This window comes from Dermacentor variabilis, chromosome 3 (genome assembly GCF_050947875.1).
Source record: "Dermacentor variabilis isolate Ectoservices chromosome 3, ASM5094787v1, whole genome shotgun sequence".
Classification (NCBI taxonomy): domain Eukaryota; kingdom Metazoa; phylum Arthropoda; class Arachnida; order Ixodida; family Ixodidae; genus Dermacentor; species Dermacentor variabilis.
Window position 1 is genome coordinate 22860398 of NC_134570.1, and position 27418 is coordinate 22887815.

Consider the following 27418-nt stretch of genomic DNA (forward strand, 5'->3'; position numbering starts at 1 on the left):
CGTGCAGATAGAGTGAATAAGAGAAAAAAGAGGTTGTGCATATTGCACCCGATTTGTTACCCTACACACTGGGGGAGGGGAACGGTATGATAAAACTGTGTGATAAAGACGACGGTATGATAAAAACAAGTGACAGGATGAAGGGCGCGCGTGCACGCACGTGAGCGTTAAGCACGCATTAATAGATGGCTGCACAGTTCGGTTCTTTATTTTTTTTAGAAACCGCGGCAATGCTCTGGTAGGCCTTGGTATGCTATGTGCATAAACGTCGCCCTCGGCTCTTGCTTCGACAGCGGTCCATTGTGAAACCGCCGTGTTTTAGTGCAGGTCTTGTCGTGAGATGACCATGCGCATGAGTTTTAACATGTTCGATGGATGCAGACACCTCTGTAGATGGCAACTTTTGCACTCGGTTTGTTCGGTTGCTTGTTGTGGTGGCGATTGCACATCTCGTGCTTCTGCACGACGTCGACATAGTTGAAGCGCGCCTGACGGGGCAATATTTGACAGCATTAGTAGCTGGGCTGCTTATGTAGTGTTACATTTAAAGAAAACAAAGGAGTCACAGAAAAATGGAGGCGTTCGAATTACGACCAAGGAAGGTCTCCGCCCGGAGCTAATGTTTCGATCGACAAGGGAACTTGTCCTTCTTAGGGACCTGACGTCCTTCGCCCTGACGAAGACTAGTTGTAGTTGTCGAAACGTTTTCTCCCGGCTGAGGCCTCCGGTGGTCACCCGCTCTTTATTAATGCAATATTATAGTGAGTTATAATAATTCCTTCTCCCTAATCTAACTGTATCTTTTGTATCGTTAGCCAATTCTTCTTTCCTTCTTTTCTTCTTGCTTTTTTTTCTGGCTTCTATTTGCCTCGTGAATTCCACACACCGCTGAAAAGATCGACTAGATGATCTTCGCTAGCCATCTTCAGATTAAGTAAGGCTCAGCGCTTCACGTTGCCTTTTGCGGGTGAAAATTTCTTTCTGGACCTGTCCATTGGCTTCTGTGGCCGCGTCGTACAAAAGCATGCCCAGGGGGTCCAGCGAAGGTTTTCTGATAAGCGGATTACGTCTTGCGGTTGACTTCAGTGTCCGCAAGCTTCTCCGCGCGCATCGAGAGGGTAAGGGGGAGAAGGCGGACTTTTCGTTCCAAGAGAAGCGCGTTCAACACAGGTCGTGCCTTGACGTCACGCGCCGTAGTTCTCCCGCGCGCTCTCGCCGTACTTATGTGCTGCTGAGCGCACGCAGCGTGAGTAATGGGAAAGGTTAAGCTTCCTAAAAGTTTAATATGCTCTTGAAGCAGCGAAGGTTGCTCGGACAAGTTCGTTAACAGGGAGACACTCAGCTCATGTTGGCGCCGCGCCGGAGGCCTAGCACGATCGAGCGCGTCACGGTGATGAGAACCTTAATATTAGCAATTTTATTGTGTTTCAGACACAGATAAATATTATCCTGAGTCGCTGATAATTGTGGAAATCTGTTACATTTTCTAAAATTTGTTGACTACAGAATATTTATGTACCATGAAAGCAGCTCGCAGCTTGGTCTGGATTAACGACGTGATCTCTGCGGAAATCCCGTCAGTGAAAGAAGTTTGCAGCTAGTCGTAGCATAAGACCACGAAGCGTTTCTTGGTAAGAAAGCTGCCTAGTTAAAGAAAAATCCGCCATGGTCTTCGAATCTAACGCTTCTAATTACACCCTACCGTGCTACCACTCAAGCGAGCCAAAATGCTAGCAGATATCAGGGTACCACAGAGTTAATGTTCTGCTAGAATTAGAGGACTAGAACACCTAGCTTTCTGTGCTTCAAGTTTCCTCCGTTCAAGTTATCAAAAGAGATTAGTGGAGTGTACTTCTCCGCACACAACCTCTTATTGTGGAGAAGCCAACTTTGACAGCAGGCGCACTTCAGCGTTTTAATAACGCATACACGAGCTAATTTCGAAACATGTCTAGATATACCATAAGCCTGATATTGCTTGCATAATCGTCCCTTGGGATTTGTGTGAACTAGCATTGCTATAGTAGACAAGGATGTGAGCCTTAGGACCACCCATAAGGTCTGCATTGCGAATACTTATAGTGATATATGTGAGCATTTCAATCGCATTTCAGTTCTGCGCTGAGTTCTCAAAAGAATTCAGAATGCAGTCACATATTTGAGCTCGGTGACAACAAAGCTTAACAAAAACTACGTTTAGGAGCTATAGTGCACGTGTAAAATGCTGCACTACCCACATCAAGATGGTAAAATAGAGGAAGAACGACTGGCATAGGCCCCGTATGGATCATCCAATGTCGCGCTTAATGACTGGATCAAGGTTTGTCGCTAACTTTGAAATGGTGGTGATACCTTAGAAATGTGCACACTTTACGTGGAGTTAGCGACCTGATTTTCCAGGACCACGCATATCCCGAGGATTTCTCCGGAATTCGTAATATCGATCTAGATCGACATCCTTTCAGAATGTGTGCAACAGTGCGGTAGTGTGCGCGGCAAATAACTGCACAAAAGAAAACTTTTGGGGAATGTGGGGAAGGGGGATATAACTAAGTTGACCCCGTCATGACCTTGGAAATGTCGGCTCGGGATTTCTGGACCAGTTCTGGACACTGTCAAATTCCGCCATGCTGAGTTAATAATCGCGGCATTTTGAGGATCAGAAGGCCCGTAGCAGCTCTCTGGCTCCCTCTGATGGGCTGAAAATGCAGTTGTTACCAAATTTGACAATATGGAGGAATTAGCAAACGTCCAAAAGGTCCAGACACGTCCTCCGAGATTTCGCGTGCTGGCACTGCCTGCGAGCGCAACCACGGAGTCTGTGATCTAAACTAGATAATTCGACTAGAGAAAATCTTCCGTTCTTGGCTCCGAAAGGTGCGACATCGGAGCCAATACTATTAAATGGATCGTGTCCATGGGTATACACTTGTGCACAGGACGTTGCGCTTGTTTGGTGACAAGCGGTGACGCCTATGACGGTACAAAATGAGAAAGGTAGGGCCTTTGAGATTATTTGACGCCGCACAAAAACGTGTGCCGTGAACAAGGCCGTTGCCATACGAAATGCAATAAGTGCAATGAGCAAGCCACACTATAACATGAGCCTGCACGAAGTGCTGTTCACATTGCACTCGTGAGTAAACTAGGGCGAGACCAATCTAACCGATCTCGAAGGCCATAATTTTGCGTACTTCACGGTTCGACACCAAGGGAATACGAGGAATCGAAAGTATTCTAAAACCTAGCATTCTAAAACGATTCTAAAACCGAAAGTAGCCGGCAGTTGCTCATTGAAGTTATTTTATTCTAGGTGGCGCCCATGTGTTAATCATGGCCGCCTTCTGAGGAGCTGTCTGCAATGAGCCCTTATGCCATCGGCATATGTGGATATTGTAGCATTGTGACCCTTTCACGTGTACTTTTGAGTATGGTTAGAGCGAGCGGTCAGGTCATCGCGATCTAACGCTGACGTATGTGTCTGCTTTGTCATGAACTCATGTTTTAAATACGTCCATTTCGGCGCAGGTTGAACTGGTGTACAACTGAAACGCGCCTCGAATCACGCTGAAAGCCAATGCTGAGGTGTTTTGCTGCTGAATACCGACGATGGACATCGTATTGAGACAGCAGATATGCCTCAAAGAGTGCTACGATACTTTGCTTCGAAAGCAAGAAATCCAAGACTGTGTGGAGCTCAAACAGAACTTACGAAAGCTGAATGAGTGCAACTATAGTTTTCAATTCATTAGTAGTCGGGTGAGAACGTCTTGATTTTGCCTCACTTGTTTAGGCTTTGGGCAATTTTTCGCCATACAGGATATTACTACAGATATTACTGCAGATGTTACTGAAAAAGACAAGTCCAGTTGTCTAAACCTTTGCTCCCGCTTTTACCTTGTTCTCGTTTTGCTCATCGTGCAGATGTTACTGCGATTTGTGCCTTGACCTCGGTACGTTTCAGCGACCCTCTGTGAAAATAACGCGTAGTGTCTTGAGAGGCGCAGTGTTCGTGCAAAGTGAAAGGTGGAGTAAGCACAGATGTAGGTTCGTCAGAGTTACGATCGGATGTTGAGCATTACCCTGTTTATGTCCCCAAGCCTGATATGACCGATTCTATCTCTCTCTCTCTCTTTCTTTTTTTTTCAGGATGCTGACGTGATAATTGTACTTCTCGTCGACACACTGAATGTTTTACATGATGACGACCTTATTTCAAATTTCGGTCAGCTCGTTTTTGACATCTGCACGAAACAGAAGGTATGAAATTTGTTTTGCATGTGCCATGGAACTTGAGCGTAGTTCCTGCCTTGATATGAACATCTGAAATCCTGCATGTGCGTATGGCTGTACCCATATGTAGCGTGTGACGATTTCATTTGAATAGTCTGTTGAAGGTGTGAATTAAATTGAAAATATCTAGAGAACTGCCCTGACAGAGTATGATGGTTTCTTACCTTTGTTTTCTTTGTTCCTATCGACTGTGCCATTTGAATGATCAACACTGGTGTGTCAAGTATCGAGCCAATGAGCAAAACTGAAATTAATGAAACAAAAATATCGAAATGAAATCACCTCCCTGCCTTTATAAACAGAACAGACATGATAATTTTGTGGCATGCCTGTATGTATATATGTGCACATGCACTCACAGATTCAAATTCTTACTGTAATAGAATACTGTAAGTTCCCTAGAGTACTGTATTGTCTATGCAGCATCTGATTTAATGTCTGCAGGGGCACATTTGGTCTTAAAGAGATACTACACAGAAAAGTAGGTTTGGCTGTATTAGTAAATTACGGTTGGGCAGTACCAAACAAGCTACTCTTACCGTGAACGAAGGCTTGGTTAGCCAAAAAGTATGCAAAAATCAAAGACAGGTGCCAGCGCTGCCTTGAAGTTACCTCATCAGCTTGCCATAATGTCATGGATTTTGAGGGCTTCCGCTCGTGCCTAGTCAGTTGTCTAGTGGTAAACACAGTCTTCATTGTATTCTAAAGGAATCAAGGACTGAACTTGGTAAGTCTTGAGAACAATTATAGCGGCACAAGCCAAATAGCACAGAAGAACATTTTGAAATCCTTGATGTAGCAGTAACAAACCTGCACTGAGGTTTTGATGCAAAATTATATTATGGGGTTTTACGTGCAAAAACCACAATTTGATTATGAGGGGCACCACAATGGAGAACTCCGGAATATTTTAGACCACCAGGGGTTCTTTAACATGCACATAAATCTAAGTATACAGATGTTTTTGTATTTCACCTCCATCAAAGTGCAACCGCTGCGGCTGGGATTCGGTCTTGTGACCTCGTGCTTAGCAGCCCAACAGCGCAGCCACTAATTACTAATTGCTAATTACTTTGAGCGTCTTGTCAAATCATGTATTGAACGTTTTGTGCCCATTAAAACTAAGAAAAAAAATTGTAACATTCCATGGATGAGTCGTGATATCTTGCATTTGTCCCGTCGCGTTCGAAGGTTAAGGCGTTCCAGAAGAGGTACTGATCCCATGGCGTTGGATAGATTTGTTAAGGCAAAGAAAGAACTCAATCTTAAGTTGCAAAATGCCAAGCATTTCTTTTTTCGCGTTCGCCTGCACGATTTGTTAAGAACTAAACCAAGAAAATTTTGGTCTTCCATATTACCTCGCGATGCTTCATCCACTTCTTTCAGAATAGATAATGACGTCACCAACGACCCGGCGGTGATATCCGATGCATTCAACAAGTATTTCCAATCCGTGTTTGTTTCCGATAACAACTTTATCCCGACACTTACCAATATAGTTTCTTCTGAAGCAATCGGTGACGTTGAGATAAACTATATTAAACCTGGATGTTAAGAAATGCACCGGTCCGGACGGGATACACAATGCGTTCCTTGTTCGTTATTCATTGTGGTCATCAAAATACCTGTCAGTCATATTCAGAAAGTCCTTATCATCCTCTACTGTACCTTCTTCATGGAAGTTAGCCAAAGTGCTCCCTCTGTATAAATCTGGTGATAAGCAGTGTTTGCCGAACTACAGACCAATTTCACTGACGTCACAGTCATGCAAAATGTTGGAACACATCATTCATAAGCACATCACGCTCTTTCTGGAATCAAATAATTTACTGTCTAACATGCAACATGGGTTTAGGCGCGGTTTTAGCACGTTAACGCAGCTAGTTGAGTTCACGCATGACATTTCATTTAACCTTGACGTAGGCAACCAGGTTGATGCCATTTTTATAGATTTCTCGAGGGCATTTGACACCGTTTTACATTCTAAACTTATTGCTTAACCTAATGCTGTACTGAATAATCCTCATTTGGTTAACTGGATTTTAAGCTTTCTCTCATTTCGCTCCCAGTTCGTCTCTTACAGTTCGACTGACTCCGCTACTGTTGATGTGACATCAGGTGTGCCCCAAGGCTCCGTCCTTGGGCCGCTTCTTTTTTTAATATACATAAACGATTTGTCACTTCACTGCTCTTCTAACATCTGTCTCTATGCTGATGACTGCGTTCTATATGAAGTGATTAAATCTTCCAATGATCATTATCGCCTTCAAGAGTCGTTTTCTAGGTTTTGCGATTGGTGTAACACTTGGCAAATGAACATTAATTTCAATAAAACCGTTCTGATGTCTTTCTGCAACAAATCTTCCCCCTCCCTTTTCAGTTACTCGTTCAATGGCCCTACTGTAGATAAGGTTTCTGAGTATAAGTATCTTGGTGTCATTTTTACGCATAACATGTCATGGTCCAAACACATTGATTACATATGCAGTAAAGCACTAAAAAAATTAGGTTACTTGAGGCGAACGCTAACCCAATCTCCTAAAGACACAAAGTTACTAATGTATACATCTCTAATCCGCCCTGTTCTTGATTATGCATCTGTAGTTTGGAGCCCGCATAAGCAGTTAGAGATCAATAAACTAGAGGCTATACAGAAAAAAGCTGTGCGATTTATATGTCATCGTTACGATCGCGACTTTTCGCCCTCTTCAACACTTTCTTCCTTGAACCTAAACATGCTCTCTTCTTGTCGCCATGTCGAATCATTAAAACTCTTGCATTGCATTGTCAATTCTTTAGTTAGGCTCTCAAATGATAATTACATTAACTTCGCGCCGGGGTCATCAGTGAGAAGACATCATGACCTAAACTTGATACCCTACTACGCACATACTAACATGTTCAAATTCAGCTTTTTTCCCCGCTCAATCGAAGACTGGAATTCATTACCTGGGTCCATTCGCTCATGCTCATCCCAAACTTTTGCAACCGCCAACCCAGATGCATAATCGTGCTCACCCATGCCTGGCAGCATTTGTATAACTTCTTGTGTAGTTTTCTTTCATCAGTGCTCTTTTGTAAAAGTGTTCACTTGTGTTTATTTGTGTATTTTCCTTTCATCAATGCTCTTTCAAAGTGTTCACTTGTGTTACCGCTATATACTCCAATGCATTTTCTGTACCTTTTCTTAACCCACTCCTGCTATAGCGCAAATTACGCTGCAGTATGTATAAATAAATAAATAAATCAACCATGGCGGGTCTTCGATGCAAAATTCAGATTTATAAGTTGGCCTTCATTTTCTTATCTAGTAATTACGCTCCCACTGAAAAATGAATGAAAATTAAATTTTGAAATAATATTTTATCAGATTAAAAAGTGGTTCTCTTTACTTTCCCTTTAAAATGAAAAGCCTTTCCTTAGTACGTGCCCACTATGTAGTCCGCTGCTACAAGTTTTGGAGCAAAATAAGCTCTCTCCTTTTAAAAGATTTCGTGTAAGCATTATACAGATGATTTCGTCATGTGTTCATGAAAGATCACTTGCCAAGAAATATGGCAGCGCTCACGAGATATGACTTGCCATTGCCTGCTATCTCTACATTGCTCTTCATGATTTCAGGTCACATTGGAGACAAGGACTCTACACAAAGCAATGGAGTACTTCCTCAAGGCATTGTCTTTCTGTAGCTTTTGGGTGCTGACAAGCTGCATCAGTGCCTGCGGTGCACTCCTCTACTCAAATGTGCCGCGGCTGGAGCAGGCAAGCCACAACATGTCTGCTTTTGTTAAAACATTTGCTTCTGTCTATCTTTCACTTATTGCTCCAGTCTTTCCTTCATCTCTATCAGAGAATAGCAACTGGAACAGTGTGTGTGGATGTCATCACAGCCTTTTCTGAACCATATCCTTACTAGACTCCAAATTTTGTTTAATTACTCAAGTTCACGAAGTAAAGTACTCTGCGTCATGCTTGTAGAGCGTGATGCCATCTCTACTATAACTTGTAGTTGAAGATATGTGAACATCCTGTAGCTGTGCACCACACAGAACACCTGTTTCTAACCCACACTACTGCATGCGTAGTCATTGCTGCATGTTTTATTTTTTGCAACAGTTACTGTGACACTGTGAGCCCAACATTTAGGCCTGCTTTGCTAAATCTTGTTCCTTCGAATTCTTTACTGAGGTCCATTCTTTAATAAGATTGTGGCACTAAGTGCATGAACTTAAATGTATGAAGTAGGGTCACAGTGAAAAAAATACTCTAATTTTCAGCCGAAAAGCTTGTTTCGACTTTGTTGCTGCTTATGGTTCCTCAATTGTTCAAGAAGGTGCCAGCAGAATTTCAGCCACATCTGTATGGTAGTAAAGCAGGAGTTAGTATTTTTAGATAAGCTGGTGACACCTTGGATAAAGGAAATGTGCCTGTGACCACCATTCTTAAAGTACATTTTTACGTAACATGAAGAAAACGCTTAACACGAAATGGCTGCCTTCATTGTAAAGTAGTTCTCTCTTTTCTATAAGCTCAAGTAGTGGCATCAAAGGTGCGATAAGGCGTGTGCAGAGGCTGACAAGTGAAGTCAAAAAGCAACCAATTTTTGGGCAGTGGCTGCAAAGGAAGCAATATTCAATACACTATCGACACTTGAGTGCAATTTACCGCCACATGAGGCTTTGAACTGTAACCTGATTTCCTGAGACATGCGGCTTAATGCCTTAAAATCGTTCTTTATTACAGTTTTCGGTGCGTGAATTGCTGTGCGGTCATTCGCCGTTTGTAGTGTGCACATTTGCATTTGTAAAATGGCCCTGTAGTTTGGCACAAACCACAGCTTTAGAACACAATGTTGTTTCGTGAGGCCAAGGGGCACAGCCTGTGATGGACGAGTGACTGCATGCAAAAGTAGTTCATGCTCTGAGCTTTTCAGGCCACTGTGAGACTGATGCAGCATCTTCCCTGATCCTGGATCCACTTGTTTGGCAACCTCTGTAATTACAACCCTGTCACTCATAAAAATTACTTGCCCATAAGGGATTACTTGAGAACTCGGGCACTGTTTGTAACAGTGGCATGCACGCAGCATACCATTTGGAAAAGAGCTTCGAAGAATGTGCATTCAAGGCAAAAGTTGATGTTACAGAATTGTAAAAGTGGTCAAAAGGAAGTCTCAGCTCGAAGCCATTCTCATGAAAGGACACAGAATACAGAAAGCCCAGCATATATTTCCAGGGGGGCTGGGGGGTGGAGATGTGATGTGAAAATAAAATATCACAATTCTAACTCTTTGAAAGCACTCTCTTTTTTTTTGCATTTTGCATTCTTTAGCAATGCCTGAGTTTTCAAAAGTTATTGCTTCAGCATTACATTAGTCTGATTTAGTTGTAGAGGCTATTACGGTGGTTAAATATTATGCAGAATGCTACTGTCAGCTCAGATTTCTTTAATTTTACCTCCCTTATAATAGAAAAAATTGCTATTTTGAATGCAGAATGGAAGTGCAATGATAGTGGTGTCAATTATATAATATTTCCTTTGTATGAAAACTACTGAAACATAAAAATGAAGCCCCTTAACATAGTTTAGGCTTTCCTATTATTAAATAAGGGAAAAAGAGATTGCTATGCTTTCTCATAATTTGAAAAGATAGCTTTTATGACTAACCACAATCACGTAAACCTTTTAATAGCAGTAACTCTTTAACAAATTATTCTGAAATAATAAAGCTTCGTACCCGCCCTTATATTGTGACCATCAACACCTTCCAGTTTTTATTAAAATTGTGTTAGCAGCTCAAAATTTCGCTTCCTTGTGTAGTCAAGCACAATAAATACTCTTAAATAGCCTTAAAGCATAAATATATACTCATTTACTGCTTCCATGAAATGACAGCAATTTTTGTACTCTTCAGGTTCATATTTAAATTCTTTATTCATGTTCTTTATATTGCTATTTTTATACTCACTCGTCAAGTTTCTTAATGTGTGTAGCTTTGGCATGTTATAGTGCTTTTAATAGTATATCTCATTGCTTTCCTATTTTAGTTCTGGGAGCAACTGCTCGGCCGAGGGTGTGCATTTGAAACCCTGCTTTCCTCACTGGAGCTTGACATCAATGCAAAGCTGGCAACACTTAAAGCTCTAAGAGCAATGACAGTTAGGTGAGTCATATAAACCTTATGACTTCAATGTATGCTTGTTTTTTTGCTTTTGAGACCCTCTCTACATGCATAAATTTGTTTTTCTTTTAATTTTTGTGATGCATGTCCTTCTAATTTTTTTTTTTATGCACTAAAAGTAAGAATGCAGACTGTGGAAGGCATAAATTTCCAAGAAGATAAATATCTTGAGATAAAGAAAACTGAAGGAAACAATCATTTTCATCCTTTTAAATGCCATGCCCAAAATGGACCAGTCTGGGTGCATGTGCACTATGCTAGTCCTAGTCCATCCAAGTAAAACTGGGTCGCTTGACTTGATACAGTAAGTTAGCGCAAACGTGGAAACCACACAAGAAATGAACAGAGGACACATGCAATTCCTTCTCGTCACAACTGCCATATCACTTTTTCCTCTCAGTCCCTGTCTTTGCTGAGAACGCTCGTGAACGTGTTACCCTTATATACTAGTTTCACCATCTATGCAGAATTCGATTAAACTGAAATTGCATGACAGCTTTTGTTTGCATATAGCAGGTGGTGCTATATAGCTTATCTATAGATGTTGCTCACATCAGCCTCCATGCTCATGTGACTTTTGTCTCTTGTTCTCCCGTCACGACGGGCTCACACAAGGCGTGCACGTGGCTTTTGAATGTAGAAGAAATTGGAAGCTTCTTGTGAATTCTTATTCAGAGGCCTTTGACATTGAGTACAAAGTGCATTCTGTTTACGATGATAGTGACAGAGAGGCCAAATCATTCATTGGTATAATTATTAACATTTATTGGAATATTCAGATCAAGAAACAGTATATATACCGTATTTTTTGCGCATATAATCCGCAACAAAAATGCAACAAATTTAACCGTAAAGTCGGGGTGCAAAATATGTGCAACTTTCGCCTTGAAGCGTTGGCTTCGCGGCAGCATAGCGCATGCTGCTGTGAAGCTACACCCTAAGGATGGGTTTTACGATTGTTTCATTATCTCATAGGGAATCCCACCCTCTTCCCATCCTTGCATGTTGAAGCTCCCCTCTCCCCTCCATGGTTGCCCATTCTCCCCTCTTTATGGATCGTCATTTTGCGTTGAGTAGTTAGCGAATAGTGTATGAGGCGCCGGCAAACAAGAACTCAGATCACGATGCCCTGTGCGCAACCGCCGTCCTAGCACGGCAGAAACTGGTGATAAAGCTTTCACACAATGAAGCAAATTGCGATTTGAGCTTACAGATTACGTATCATGTGATCGTACATATGTCAGCCATGGCTGGGGTGCTCCCTCGGTCTGCGTGAAGCGCTTTGCAGTACGGCTTGTTTGCTCTGTTGCTGCTGCTTATGCGAGGCCGGCTCCGTCCGCATTGTCATCCTTTGTCGTGCGAATGCTAGCTGTGAAGTTATCTGATTCACGTCACCAGGGGTGTAGCCGGCGGGGGGGGGAGGGGCTTAAGGGGCTCTAGCCCCCCCCCCCCCCCGAAATTTTTTCGTCTTGTCCATCCACTGTCGACCAAAGCAACCCCTGGCACCGGAAATCATTCTGGATTTTGTCTAGAATGTTTTTTTTCACGCTCGAAAAGGCATTTCACCGCGAACATTGCGAACTCGGGCTGGATTTTGCGGCAGCGCTCATGCACCGGGAGTCACATAACGCAATCAGCCCCATCCGAGCAAAAAGTTTCCAGGGCGTTTTGATGGCGAACGGGCTCGCCGCGGCATTTTGCGGAGGCCGCAGAATCTACGGAGCCCATGGATTTCAATTTCGAAACTTTATGGGCATAAAGTTCTCAAACTTTTCATGCGAAACGTGCATTGACATTTTCGAAGTTGTGCTTCAGCTATTCAATTGCAGAAGTTTGTGGGTTTAGTGTTGTTATAAACATTTGACGTCAAAGGTGGATTGACTTATCTAAAGTCTTACATCGAAACATACAACGAGACAAGCCAAATCAACACACCATCAGACAAGTTGACAAAACACGCAGCGAGATCCGTTGAGGCGAGGCGTTGTGGTTCATTTGTGCCGTCATGTCGCATAAAAAAATAACATTTTTTTTCACCTATGCCAAAGCATCTATGTCAAGACACTAAAGCCAGCCAGGGTAACTACCTTCTTGTTTATTTTTTCTACTTTGACTTTTATTCAGAAGGACACATCGAGCCTCTTAATTTTTTTATTCTTGCAACCCTACCCGCGGGGTGCCAGAGTCAGCCAGAGCGCATGCGTTTTTCTCATGTTGCCCCGACCACCGTGCGGCGCACTTCGGCACGTTTGGTTTTCTCTGGCCGAGTGGGTTTTCACCTGGCAGATTTTTGGGCGCCTTCTGGCTAGCAGTCGAGAGAAAGAAACAATGGTCGCTCGCCGTCATCACTGTGAAGACTCGATGGATTGCACCGCGTTCGCTTGAGCGCAACCTCTCCGGAAAGTCTTGTCTCTCCGCTGTAGGATACTGAGCACTATGCGTATGGTTCTCGGTGGACCAAGCATCTCATGTTTTCTTCGATATTCATTCGGTAGCCGCATTAGGTGCCCAAAGTAGGCATTGGATTGTGGCCAACATACTCTCCTTTGCGTTTTTTTTTTTTTTCATTTCGGCCCTCGCTCAACAATAAGAAAAAGAAAATACATTGTTGCGACGCAGCGAATTGTCGCATGGTGATAGTTTGTTACTTCTCCTTTTGCAGAAAGTAATTGGCCATGGCACGCTTCAGTTGCCGGATACCATTATTATATTATTACGATAGCAATTATATGGGGGTGGGGACACTCCAGACGCATTCCTGCTGTCGCCGTCGCCCTCATGTTTCGTATGAAGTCCAAGGCGATAACGTCGTGACCGCGTGCCGCATGCTGTATGTGCGAGTGAAAGCGTAGGGAATGGGTGAGCCGACGATGGTGGCTCAGTCTTGTGTGCACATGCAAAAGAGGGAGAAGCAAGCGCGCCGCCTTTTGTTGCGCACGACACTCGGGTGGAGTGGATGGAATTGGGGCGCTATCTAGGATTCTGTGAATCTGTGATTGCACAACATGTTTATTTGCCTTGTTTGACGCATTATATACATTGACTTTTTCTTGGATATGTAGATGTATTGGAGACTTATACGTATATTTAAATATCTTGTTGCGAGGTTTTGTGTATACGTGCAGTGAACTTTCTTTCCGGTGACACTTTTTTACCCTTTATCAATCATTTGTATATTCCATTGTATCTTCGAATTTTTAATAAACGAGGGCGAGTCAAGTGAAAGTGAGCCTACCCACCCCGCGCAATAAGGGTTCGGTTCATTATCTGTAAGGCATGCGCGTAGCACACAGGCATTTCTCATTTACAAAAGTGACACGCAGGTGTGAGGGTAAATGTTCTTCTGTGCTCTCATACACTGGGTTGGACAAGGTTGTGTCACCTAATGGATGCTTCCGAAGTTGAGCAGCGTGGTGCCGTGATGTTTTTGACAGCTGAAGGTGTTTCCCAAAAAGAAATTAGTCACCGTATGGCTGCCGTGTACGTTGAACATTGTATTTCATTGGCCACTGTGAAGCGTCGGAGCAAACTGTTAAAGAAAGGATGTGAAAGTTGGAAAGACGATCCAAGACCGGGCCAAAGCCATCGTGCAATCACCCCCAACGCAAGTGCAAAAAATGATGAGCTGATGAGACAAGAACGGAGGATAAGCATCGATGAACTGGCAGAGCATGTGAATATCAGTCACGGTTTGGTTCACACCATAATTAATGAACGTCTCGGTTATCGGCTCTTGTGTGCGCAATGGATGCCCAAGATTTTGAACCACCGCCAGAAAAAGGTTCTGCGCTGCCTTGAGTCATCTGACCCGGTATCACATTGAGGGTGACGACTTCTCTGCAATTGTGATCGGGCACGAACCATGGTGCCACTATTTATTACAAGCCTGAAACACGACGGCAAAGCTTACAGTGGAAACATTCGAATTCACCACCCCTAAAGAAAGCAAAGGCCGTCATTTCCGCCGGAAAGATGTTGTTGACTTTTCTTTTTTCGATCGTCAGAAGCCATTACTGATAGAATTTGCTAAACCCGGAGAGACTATCAATCGTTTCCGATATTTTGAAACGCCGGATCGGCTGCATGTCACAATCAAGAACAAACGACGTGGAAAATTGACAAATGGGGTCATCTTGTTCCACGACCTGGCTATGGGGTTGGGGCGCTGAGCACGAGGTCGCGGAATCGAATCCCGGCTACGGCGGCCGCATTTCGATGGGGGTGAAAGACGAAAAGGCCCATGTACTTAGATTTAGATGCACGTTAAAGAAATCCAGGTGGTCGAAATTTCCGGAGTCCTCCACTACGGCGTGCCTCATGATCAGAAAGTGGTTTTGCCATGTAAAACTACATAATTTAATTTTTAATTGTTCCACAAAAATGCCCGTCCCCACGTCGCTGATGTGGTTAATACAAAACTGGCAAAGTGCAAGTGAGAAACGCTGCAACATCCCCCATACAGCTGAGACATGTTGCCTTGCGACTTCCACATTTTGGGACAAATGAAAAAAAAAAAAACAGCTCAAGGGAAACAGATTCGTGTCGGACGATGACGTGAAAGAGTCAGTTGCAGGTCTTTTGAAGCAGCAACCCAAGGAGTTTAATAAGATGGGAATCACCTGACTCGTTAGTCAATAGGACAAATGTCTAAATGATCATGGAGACTACTATTAAATAAAGTGCCCCTTCGTCGTACATTCACATTGGCTCACTTTCATTTGACTCGCCCTCGTATATTTTGCAGAACGGCTTTATATACGTGCTCTCTGTTGGGACAATAATTTTGGTGCAGTTACGATACACAACCGGTGTCAGCTGCTCCTGCGTAATACATTGAAATAAATGACAGCGTCATGCATTTGTACAAAAATGTAAACAAGGTTCCTCAATGACAAAGCTTCATTAACATATTTGTCCTCAACTTGTCCATTTCATGGCCTTTACATTTTTCATATCTGTGGCATGCACTGCTTTGCTGGTTTCGAACTGATATAGGTCTAACGATCGTGAGATATTTTCTTTACTTACTAAATAGACAAAAACATGGAAGCATTGATGTGCAGTTATGTTGGGCACAATTTTTGGCACATACGAGTATCTTTTTATGAAAAAAGTACATATATTACTTGTTTTCACAGTGCATAGCGTTCAAGAAATCGTTTGCAGCATCTTTAGCAATGGCAATGCAGTTATTATTGATGTATTTGATCCCTCGACAAATTGTTTAAGAGGAAGGGTTAGCTCGGGCCCAACTCTGACGCGGCCTATTCAAATACATGCAAAACGCAGAAACACTTTTCTGAGATAACCCCTGGATCGCGTTTAATGAAATTTGTTGCATTAGAGAGAGAAAGTTAAATTCTAGTATGTGTTGGAAGCGGAATTTCGATTTAGGGCCTGAGTTTCGTTTAAAATATTTTGAAAAATTCGAAAGTGCGAAAAAAAATAGAAGCACGACGTTTGCAAACTAATAGCTTTGCATCAAGAACAGATATCGCGGTTCTTCAAACGGCATTTATTATAAGAGTCAAAGCGGACAAATTTGGTATGTCAATTTGTACCTTACGTGATTTGGTTACGTGGTGTACAAGGGTTCTGCAAAAGCCGTATTTCAATAATACTAGATTTTTTTAGGTTCATTTGTAACATATCAATTTTCTCCGCTGTAGATGTACTATTAGATGCGATTCACAGAATTGTGACATTATTTTTCATTGTTGAGTTACTTCGCATCGCGTGCGTCCCGTTGAGAGGACCGCGGAACCGACGATAAGTTTTAAACGTGCTAGTTTCGTTTTCTAAAAATTTCCGATTTTTTGCTAATTTTTAATAAAGAATTACCCAACTAAATGAATGATTTGGGACCAGAAGTGAGTATATCTTAAGTTTTCCTTTTAAATGCAACAAACCTCGTCAAATTTGGTGCAGTGGTTGCCGAGAAAAACGAATTCACCTTCTACATGCATTTAGATAGGAGCACCCGAGCTAAAGCTTCCTCTTAAGGAGGAGGCCGAGTTGCAACTTGAGCCCCTCCCGAATGAAATTTCTGGCTATGCCACTGCATGTCACATGACAGGTTTGTCTGTGATCACGTCCGTTCTATGAATCCAACTTTATCAGCATCGCCAAAGAGGGTGGGGGGAAGAGTTGCTGACTGGCCGGATATACGATGTGGACGAGTCGTGCGTCCACGAGTGGAGTCTTTTTGCAAGGATTTTAGCAGTTCTATGCAGTTATTTGCATGCTATATACATGTGGATTTTTTCATTTCTTTCCAGGCTGTTGTTACAAGGGGGACTGGGTTATACGTGAAAAAATATGGTAGGAGGTTTAGTAGCATATTATGAATAAATACCATTTGAATTTAAAGCCTGCTAATGTGTTACTTGCACAAATGTTACTTACAAAAATTGAACTTCGTCACTTTGGAAAGACCTCCAGCATACATATGGTGGAAACAGCCAAAATTGTCAGCCTGTTAATAACTTGTTCGTGTCTGCATTTGTAGTCGTATGGCATTGAGAATATTACTTTACATGCCATGATATAATAACTTGCAGTGGCATTTAACATGTGGCAGTGGACAGTGGGAAGCATTCACCTCCCATTTTGCAGCACTACTTTTCCTGCAGACACTCTGGCTCACTCAAGCTGCACCACTGCATACCAAGCACCTCCAATCGAGGCAGTCATTCTGCTTCTATTCTACTTTGTCTTGTCATGGCACCACAATAGTCGTTACCCTTGCCATGATAGAGCGTTTTCATAAACGTATTGCAGTTTACGCAATACAGGGCTATCTGATGCATTTGCATGAGTGGCCACATAAGTGGCAGTACCAGGGGGCTCACCTATGGAAGGGCGGAGGTGTCGCCCCCCCCCTCCCTCTTAGATGGTTTTCTATAGAATCTTGTTGCCGTCGCAATACGGATAAATGGGCACAAGGAGCACATCACTTTAAGAGAAAATAAAGTGTACAAGTGCATCAAAGTGCAGTCAGTCCCACTTCAGGCAAATGAACCATTCATAATGCCGGTGATGGACGGAGACTGGCATGGGAGTTTACGCCTATCAAAGGTTCCTCCCGCATCGCCTCCGCTTGTTTTGAGTTTGTGTTTCTCAGCATAGACGGTCTCCTGTTTAGCAGCTATGCTAGTAACACTATGCTAAGTGCTTTCATCACCCTTGTTCCAAAGAGGCAATGTGCCCTGCCAGCAGCAGTGGCACATTGCGGTCGCACCCAAGGTGCACCACTCTCCCACATACCACATCATGTTTAAAGGGACGATAAAGAGAATAAAAAATATTTTTTCTGTATCAGTAAATTACTCTTCTACAAAAACACCACTCTTACCACAATAAAACGCTTGGTAAACCAGAAAAGGTGCAATAAGAAAAGACAGGTGGTGACACCTTCTTGCAATTCATACAAGAGCTCGCTGTGACGTCATAGATTTTGATGTCTTCTAGGGCCTAGTTAATTTTTTAGCCGCACAGATAGTCTACATTGAGTTCTAGAGTAGCCAAAGATTGAACATCCCGTGTTTCAGGAACCTTTGCTAAGCCATTGTAGCCTAAATACGAGAAAATACTTTGAAGTTCTTGATGTCACAGTGATATACCAGCATTGGAGATTCGGCATGAAATTCAAAAAATGAAATTTCGAAAAACAGAGTTTTCAAAGAACACTTTATCCATCTAAACTGATCTAATGTTTTGCTTTAGTGGCCCTTCAACCAGCCACATGATGTCGGTCACGAGGACGCAACTCTGTTAAGTAAATAACTGGGGACATTGTTTCTCCGCATCTAGCTGTCATCACTGCCTGTGGCACCAGGAGGTTAGCATATCTGATACTTGACTGGATCATCACTTTCGTTAACAGACTACAGTGCATTCCTCCCTCTGAGTGCCCTTCCTTCGCCACACCCAGTGAGAAAGTGCAAGCAGAAAGTCTTTCCGAGATTTACTCAGAAAGTTTCTACAAGAAAAAAAGAACTGCGTCTGAGTAATGTTTTTTTTTTTTTTTTTTTTTTGCCAAGGAATAGCTTTTTCCGCTCATCCCCTCCCCTCACATCTCTGTTTTCCTGAAAATATTCTGGCGTCACCACCTCCTTGTTTGTATTTTTTGTCGGTATTCCCTGAAGTTTAAATGTCTACAGTTATTTTTATACTTATTTTATTGGTAGTGTCAACACCTGTGTAAGGCCATTACAGGGAAAGTTAAAACCATGCTCAATCATACACAGTCCAAGTACACATTCAAGTACAGAAACACATCAAGTTACGCAGTACTAAAATGCACACCTAATGCATTTGTGGATATAGTCTTTATCAACAACAGAGTTAGGTAGTGCTGACCACATTTCCATTATGTTGAATAAAAATGAGTAATTAAACCCATGAGTATGCAATAAATAAGGCTCAATGGCTATCCTAATATTTGTTCTCACACTTCTCTTTTCTGGCTGTCAAATATACTTGTCTCTATTTATCCCAACCACTTGTTGCAAAATCCGGAAAATAAACTTTAATCGATGCTTCTTCTTGCGGCACTCCGACAGCTCTAGAGCACGTTCACTTAGCATATCTGTAGCTGGACAAGTTCGTCAGTATTTAGAGCATATAAAACTGGACGCCTGCCTCTGAATTTTTCTCTATTTTACCTTACAGAAATTTTTGGTCTGGACTTCATACCACGCAAACATATTCCAAAATAGGTTGAAGAAATGTTTTATACACATTCAATGTATAAATAGTCTCAGTTATAGTTTTTCCGAACTTCTGACCATTTGCAGATTATTGAGTTCGAGAAACTGTAGACAGAATTAGCAAAGCTTGTAGAAACATCTTGTGATGCTTTGTCCAACTTTAATGCATTTGAAACGTTCTCATATTGCATGAGTGTTCTTGTCGAGGTAAAATAATAAAAAAAACTGCACGTCAACGATTATGCTGCTACCAACACTTCATACCAACAGGTTACCAACCTCTGGTTAAACTCTGTGTCACAAGATGGCGCTTTTCTGTCATGCATCTGTGTCTCCGCTATTCCAGTATTCCGTAAATGGTAATAAGTTTACGGATTAGATTGGATTAGGCAAACTTGAATAAAGGTCCTGCAGGACGCACGTCAGCACACAGCATGTGTCTCCCACGCAGGGGCCGACAGTTTACGGAGAACCTCAAACTCTCTGATAGCTTTAAAAAAACTTCAGTATTTTCAGTGAGCTGATTGCTTATGCACTTTATTCAAAACAGGAATCCTGGAGAACCATACATGCCAGATGCTTACGTCATTCGAATGGTGGAAATACTTCTAGGTGTGCTCAGTGGACCATGCTTTAATGACAGCACAGTGCAAGCACAGGCAAGTGCAATCCCATCTTTCTTTCTTTTTCTTCATATTTTCCCTTTTTTTACTCTGCAGTACTGCAATGCTGTATTATAGTCCTTCTCACATTCTGATTTCTCACTTATTTGCCATTGCTGAATATGTTCACATCAAAGAAAGAAGCATAAGTTTAGTAGAAACACTATTACTTCATTTTATACTGAGCAGGAAGTACTATGGAAGCTACACAGGTAGTCTGGTCATAAAGGTATCGCTCCATGTGTTTTGCAAGGCAGTTGTTCTTCAAATGCATAAGCATATCTGTGTGTACCCAAGGAGGAAACCTGTCCGACTGTCAATCCATCTGTCATGTGAGATGAATTGCTATAAATAAATTAATGTATAAAACAAAATAAATTCGAAAGGAGAAACGTTGGTGGTGGGGAGTTTCAAACCTACGACCCACGCTCGGAAGCCAAGTGTCTTACCCACTGGGCTGAACACCTAGAATCGCTGAAGGTGAATGTATCTGAACCATATGAATGCGTTGTACTTGCGGTACAAAACAAAAGTAAAAGGATAACAGTCTCTATGAAGTCTTTGTTGAAAGATTTGGTGATTGTGGAATAAAAGCAATCTCTGGGACCATTTGTAGAGCTGACTTGGAGCCTTGTAGACATCAGGAAAATTCTAATTTTGTGAAAATTTAATGTCAAACATGCCACATCTCCAATGCATTTCGGTGATCGCAGGATGCGTTTTCCTTTGGGGTGTTCCTTCACTGACCGAAATACCACTGATCTCTAAGGACTCACGCACTTTGTGTTACACAACACAGACAGATAAGCAGTCAAGGAGTTTATTTATTTATTTATTTATTTATTTATTTATTTATTTATTTATTTATTTATTTATTGCACCTTCAAGGCCCGAAGGCTTTACAGAAGCAAGTGGAACGAAATGCAGAGCATGTACAGATGGCAGGTTATAATAATAAAATTTAAAAATGCAGATTAACAAAAGCATTCTTCAATACTAGTTCTAAAAGCAGATGTATCAGTTATGTTAACAATTGAGGCTGGCAGATGATTCCATTCATAGGTAGTTTTAGGAATAAATGAATAAAATATAGGTTCATGCGACCATGCTGAACACTCAATTTATGGCGATGGTCAGTACAAGATGATATGTATGCAGGTTCGGACAAAAGTTCACTGTTTAATTCCAGATTGTAGTAATAAATTTTGTGCAGCAGTGATAAGCGTGCTAACTTCTTATGGCATGAGAGGAGAGGGAGGTTTAAAGCAGCCTTCATAGATGTTGCGCTTGACGTCCGAGAATAATTTGTAAGAATGAAACGTATGCTGCGATTTTGTGTAGATTCTATTGCATTTGTTAAGTAATCTGAGTCGGGGTCCCAGACAGAAAGAGGCATATTCAAGCTTAGGACGTATTAGTGTTTTGTACTGAAGTAGCTCTAAGTTAGCGGGGGCCATAGAGAAATTGCGACGGAGGTAAGCAAGCGTGCGGTTAGCATTACTAGTGATGTGGTTTATGTCTGTTTGATAAGTACTATAAGGAGTAATGAAGGGTTAATGGGTCTCATCATGGTTGGTAATGGTCGAACGTGGATGGATAAGGTGCGAAAGAGTGATAAGCCTTATAATGGTTGAAGCAATTCTGATAAGTTTGACAAGGGCCGATGAAAGTTGACAAGGGTCGGATCAAGTCCGCTAAGAGTTGATAAGGGTTGTATAATGTTTGATAAGGTTTTTAAGGATAGATTTGGGATGATAATGATCGCATCAATTTCGATAAAGTTGATAATGAACAATAAGTTCGATAAGGGTCAGATCAAGTCTGATAAGGTTGATAGCAATCGATAAAAGTTCATAAGGATTGGATGTAGTCCACTTAGGTTGATGACAACCGATAAGCGTTGATAAGTGCTTATACTGGTCGAGTCAAATTTGGTAAGATTGATAATGATACCTGGCTGTGTGGAGGTGAGCTAGTGGCACAATGCCTATGCATACATAAACTCCCAGACGAGATTCTACATGAATTTTATTTGCAGCACTTCTTACTGTATAACTACTTCATATAGTACAACGAAAACTTGTTTACGTAAGATTGCATAACATCACATTATTTGTGCACCTTTGTGCCTCTAATACTCAATGTGCTTTGCTTTGGTCACGTTATCAAACATAGCACTGTGGCCACTGGTAGCTAAGACTTCTCACTCTATGCATTCGGTGGTAAATGGACTCAGATCTTTAACCCTTTTCATGCAACATTAACCTCTTTATTTTGTTTTTTAAAGCTTTTTCTTGAGAGCTGAAAAATTTTCAGTGTTTTCGTATTGTGTGCATAGTCTATCATTGGTGTCTATGCACTTTTTTTTCTCCTGATTTCTTCACAGACTTTGGTGATCAGTGCCCTGAGGTGTTTGCAGAATATTTTTTCTACAAAATGGAATTTTCCCAGTGAGCACCTAGGAAATCTTTTGGGCATTCTCAAAGTGAGTTGTACACAGTTGGTCGGAACAGGTGTAAAAAACCTTGCATGTTATTTGCATTTGTCAAGTGATGAAGTTGCCACGATTATGGTGATTATGGTGGCCTTTTATACAGACATACAAAATTTTAAAGATAGCGTCCTATTCGATTTGGTCTTCGAATCGAATTGTCACTGTTCTAAAATGTGAATACCTTTCGCATACTTTTCAAATACCCCGAAGCGTCAACTGTGCCCAGATAAACATAAAATTTGAGCAAAAGTACGGTAAATTTTTACCCCCGAGGGCATAGTATAGAGATAAAACATGAGATCTTGCGTAGTAGAGCCAGTTGCGTCACTTAGATCGCCATACTTACAGGTTGTACAGTGATGATTCACACTCTCTGAAGAGCCCTGCGCATGCAAAGAAACTATTTGTTTGCTCCTAATGCTCCATTTGTACTTTTAATAAACACGCTTCATAATGTACTATGTAATGAAAGAAACTTACTAACTTTAAGAATACCGGGATGTGAACATCATTTTGTATTTAATAATTGTGATAACGACTATTCATTATTTGAAAACTAGTCAAAAGCTGTCCGATATTCCATTTGATGTGGTTTGCTTCTGGCACTAATCGATTCGTATTTGATTCGGTCTCAAAAACAGGACTTATAACCAACATTAAGTATAGGGTTTAAGTGTAAGCTACAGCAGCATTATGACACACAGTTGTGTTTCTCTTTGGAATCTTCAATTTTAACTGCTATTTATTGCTGGTCTCTGGTTTGCATGCTTATTTGGCAGGTTATTGCATCAGCGTTGTTTAAAGGGACACCAAAGTGAAAAATGATTTCTTCTGCATAAGTAAATTACCGTTCTACAATACCAAAAACACCACTCTTACAACAATAAGACGTTTGGTAAGCCAGAAAAAGCGCAAGAACGAAATACTGGTGGCAACGCCTACTTAAGTTACCGCACCTGGGGGCTGTGACATCTTGGATTTTTATGGCATCTTCTAGGACCTACTAATTATATATAGCGGTACAGATTTACTGCATTGTGTTCTAAAGGAACCAACTATTAAATATGGCAAGTTTTGGGAACCTTTATTCAGCCAACGCGGCCCAAATGCGAAAACATACTTTGGAATCCGTGACGTCACGTTGACGTACCGGCGCTGGGCGCGAAATTCAAATACGGATACTTGGACCTTCATTTTCTCATCTAATAATCAAACTATTTTTTTGAAATGACTGCCTGCAGGGTTCTCAAGCAATGCTTCATTAGCCTAAACTTATTTATTGTTTCGCTTTAGTGTCCCTTTAACGAAGTTGATCCACATCACTTTATCTACTGTTGCTATATTGATCGTATTAGTTGGTACTTTTATTCACTATTAATTACTCCTTGTATTATTTACATTTACAAGTATTAATTATTGTTAAATGTTAAATGAGGGGAAGGAAGGTGTGTTGGAAAGGAGGAGAGCACCTGTGCTCTGGACTTTTACGTGCGAGTACAAAGGCACGTTCTACAGCTTCTGCACTCATGCCTGCCAACTTTTATGATTGTATTATAAAATGCTTGATTTTTAGCACTTGTCTACAATTGTCCTATTGCCAAAAATATTTTCTGATTTTTATGTGCTGATTGTTAAGGCAAAACTAATTTTAAACGATAACCAAAGCAGTCGATGGGTGATATCTTATGGCCCATTTTTTCAGACCTGTCAATTATACAGACAAGCCCACATGGTAGTGGCATAAACAGGCAAAACCAATGTATAAGGGCTCTAGAGGAAAAAAAAATGCAACATAGCAACAAAGACCATGCCAGCGTCACTGGGGGAAGAGACAGCTAAGGCTAAATCGAGGCACAAGGGCTCACATGCGTGCGAGGATCGGGAAGTTTGCCTCCATGTTGGCAAAATAAACGTCTCTCCTTCACGTCTGGGGCACCAGTTCTTTCGCTATAAGGGCAACTGAATCATTGACAGCCGTTCCATGAATATTTCATTTTTAAACTTCATAGTCATCTCTGCTTGTTTAGAGCAGGGATTGTTGCTACGATCATATAGAGCCGAGTTAGTGTTATCCTCCACATTTTATTATTTTTAGGCTTGCAGTGAAGTGTTTTTCAAATTATAATATTGGCAGGTCTGTGCTGATAGTGATAAAGCCGCTCCAGTCAAACCTCCTCTTGCCCCCTTGTATATAGCACTCACCTTGTCATAGGAATTGGCCATTATCACAGTAGTGGTATTCACTGCTACACTCAAGTGTATTTCCAGTCATTGTGATACCTGAATATATATGAAGTTCCAGATGCGGTGGGATACCCCACATTGTAGAAACGTAGGTGCAGTGTGAAGGCCACCAGTTAACCTAGTTGTGCTGCCCTTTTGCCTGCATATGACCGCAAAGTTTTCTTTGAGGCCATTCATGCTGAGCTCGTGTGTTCCCCCTCACATTACTCATAATGGTAGAGATATTCCTTAACGCTGGGCAGTGCTTTTCAGCTAAATCAGTCTTGAAATAAGGATGACCAGTCATAGCAACCAGATTCTTGGGGTTTTCCTGATTATAAATATAAGTGAATTGGACTGCATAGCCATGTATTTTTTAAATTTGAGTAAATACTCACAGTGCATATCCACTATTTTAATTTTTTTTATTCTGCTCTCTCCGATAAATAAACTAATCTGTTCTTTCCTTCCCTTTCTTTTCTTCTTTTTTTTTTTTGCTAGAGCCTCTCCTTTTTCGGTTTCCCTGGACAAAAAAACAGGCAGTACCTCATCCTTAATCCAAGCCCATTGTGCACACATTTGCCATCAGTTGCAACCAGTGATGAATCTCAGAGTCCATCAAAGGTAAGTCTACAAAGCTCCTTCAAAATGTAAGCTAGACATCATTATAAATAAAGCTGCCAAATAGGGGCCGCAGTGATACGTTGGAACTTGATGATTTAGAGTAAATAGCTTTCTTTGGCTACCGTTTTGCATGGTAGAGTGCCGGTGCCCCGTCATCTTTGGCAGAGGGAAAGGTCAGCACATGTGAGCGCTAGAGGTCGGAAGAGGAGAGAGTGCTCGCTGATTGTCCCTATGCACTGTCACACTCAGAAAAGTGGGCACCAGAGTTGGAGGTGGGAGAGGGAAGCGGTGAGAAAGCAAGAGGGTTGCAGGGCACATTTCTTGCCAAACGCCAACTGTACTTAGCTCCTTGAGGGCAAATGTGTCTCGTGTGCTTTGTACTGTCCAAAGGTTTAGATGCATGCTGTGGTTAGTGGTAGTGCTGTGTTGCGTTTCTGTGCCACCTGGCCTTGCTGAGCATTATCGTCACTGTAGTTCATTGTGTCTTTTGTTGAAACGTGCCGTTTTTTCCTACACAACACTGCACAGAATGCTGAAGAAAGAGAACATTGTCTACAGCAAACAAATGTGATGAATGCTTATCGATGGCAGGCTAGCCTATTCACTTACTTAGATAATCATCATTGATGACTTGTGCATGTTATTTTCTTAACAAATCTTTCGTTTCATTTATCTGTGCTCCAAAAGATGCTTGCTTATGAAGTGTGAAAAAAAATTGAAATAGAATCGTTAAATTATTCCTACCAACGTTTCTGTGCTCGACTCCTTTACATAATGGCAATGTGTGACTGTAGCTTTACTGCTGCTTCGTTGTTCATTACAACGAAGCTGTAAAGGGGAGTTCCACAACAGTTCCCATGCAGGGGCGTTGCCGGTGTGGCTGATATCAAATGTAGATGCAACACAACGTGTGGCGGAGCCCCGAATTTGCTTTCAAAGGGAACAATTAATGATTATAAAATTAAAGTTACCTTTCATATATCTCATTTGAATCTATAACTGATATGCGCTCTTTTTTTGGCCAGTAATACACAATTTTATTTCTCATGTTACCTCCACATTGGAGGTCAACCATGAGTTTGTACAGCTGTGGCGGTAAAAGCAGACACCGTCATGCTGCGATGCAGCCTGCATGGGAACTGTCACTAAGAACAGTCAGCCACAGTCGTGCTCGAGCGCAGCAACTGCTGCGTTCGAGCATGGCTATAAGCCAGCAAACAGACCCCTAGTACTTCCAAAGGATGTGACAACTTGCTTATACAGCTTCGCTGTCTTTGAGTTATCAGTTGTCAGATTGGCATAAATCTGTGAAGAGTTCTTTTTCTTTTGTTAGCTGATCAAATAATAACGTTCCCGATGCTGTGGGGGGCATAAGGGGGCATAAATCAACACAAGACAGAGGTTCATGCCAAGAGAGATACTTGAATTGTGAAACAGTAGTTAAAGAAGAGATGCTTCGAAGTAGAACCAACGTTTCAACAAGGGTACTAACAGACAAGTCCCGTTCTCAAAATATTGGCTCCACTTTGAGACATCCCTTGTTTGATGTCTGCTAATAACATAAGAGGGTGTGATTAGGTTTCAGCATTCTTGGTTTTTTTTTTTCTAAAAATTGGGCACACTCTTCTCGGTTTTTATTTCCGCCCCAAAATTGGGCGTTTTTCGCTGGATATATTTTTCTAGTTGAACTTTAACCAACTCTTTTAATGGAAAATTTTTTGCTTTAAGCTTACTGCTTAGTTTTGGTTTGTTCTTCTAGTAAATATCTGGTTCACTAATTTTGTGCATACTGAAACAATCTGTATAACTGCACATCTTTCTCAACGCCGTAGTTGCGTCCAGTACACAAGCTTTCGAGAAGCTGTCTAAATAGCAAGGATGTAACTGGATCCATATGGTGACGTGTCTATACGCAGGAAATGCATTTCGCATTCAAGCACAAATAGAATGATACCTTACTTATAATATTATGCAGGTACAGAGCTTCTACAAATAATTAGCAAAAAAAGAAATGACGAAGTAGATATGACCTCGCTTTATTGTTAGTGAGCTTGCCCATTTGATCCACCACAGTGGTGGTAGTTGCCGCAGTGCAAGAACTGCAAAAGCCTGCACCATGTATCCCTGAACCCCTCTGCATATGGTCCCCACTTCTCATTTTCATTGTGCAGCTACAGGCAAAACAGAAGCAAATAAGAAAAAAGCAAAAATTGCTTGGCATGAGGCATTG

The 27418-nt window shown here is 41.6% G+C and overlaps 1 protein-coding gene across 2 annotated transcripts in view; it reads left to right on the plus strand.

Annotated features, from left to right (window-relative positions):
• The first annotated feature begins 3332 nt into the window (after positions 1 to 3332).
• The window catches only part of LOC142575268 (HEAT repeat-containing protein 6), a 74633-nt gene continuing 50547 nt past the window's right edge, over positions 3333 to 27418 (plus strand). The window contains exons 1-8 of one of the 2 annotated variants that reach the window (XM_075684483.1): positions 3337 to 3473; positions 3529 to 3759; positions 4150 to 4260; positions 7915 to 8055; positions 10341 to 10456; positions 19736 to 19844; positions 22234 to 22332; positions 25066 to 25188. In XM_075684483.1, coding sequence (XP_075540598.1) covers positions 3610 to 3759; positions 4150 to 4260; positions 7915 to 8055; positions 10341 to 10456; positions 19736 to 19844; positions 22234 to 22332; positions 25066 to 25188 — 849 coding nt within the window. In that variant the 5' untranslated portion in view covers positions 3337 to 3473; positions 3529 to 3609. Of the gene's footprint in view, positions 3760 to 4149; positions 4261 to 7914; positions 8056 to 10340; positions 10457 to 19735; positions 19845 to 22233; positions 22333 to 25065; positions 25189 to 27418 lie in introns of both variants that reach the window. The other variant, XM_075684481.1, reaches the window with a different exon arrangement.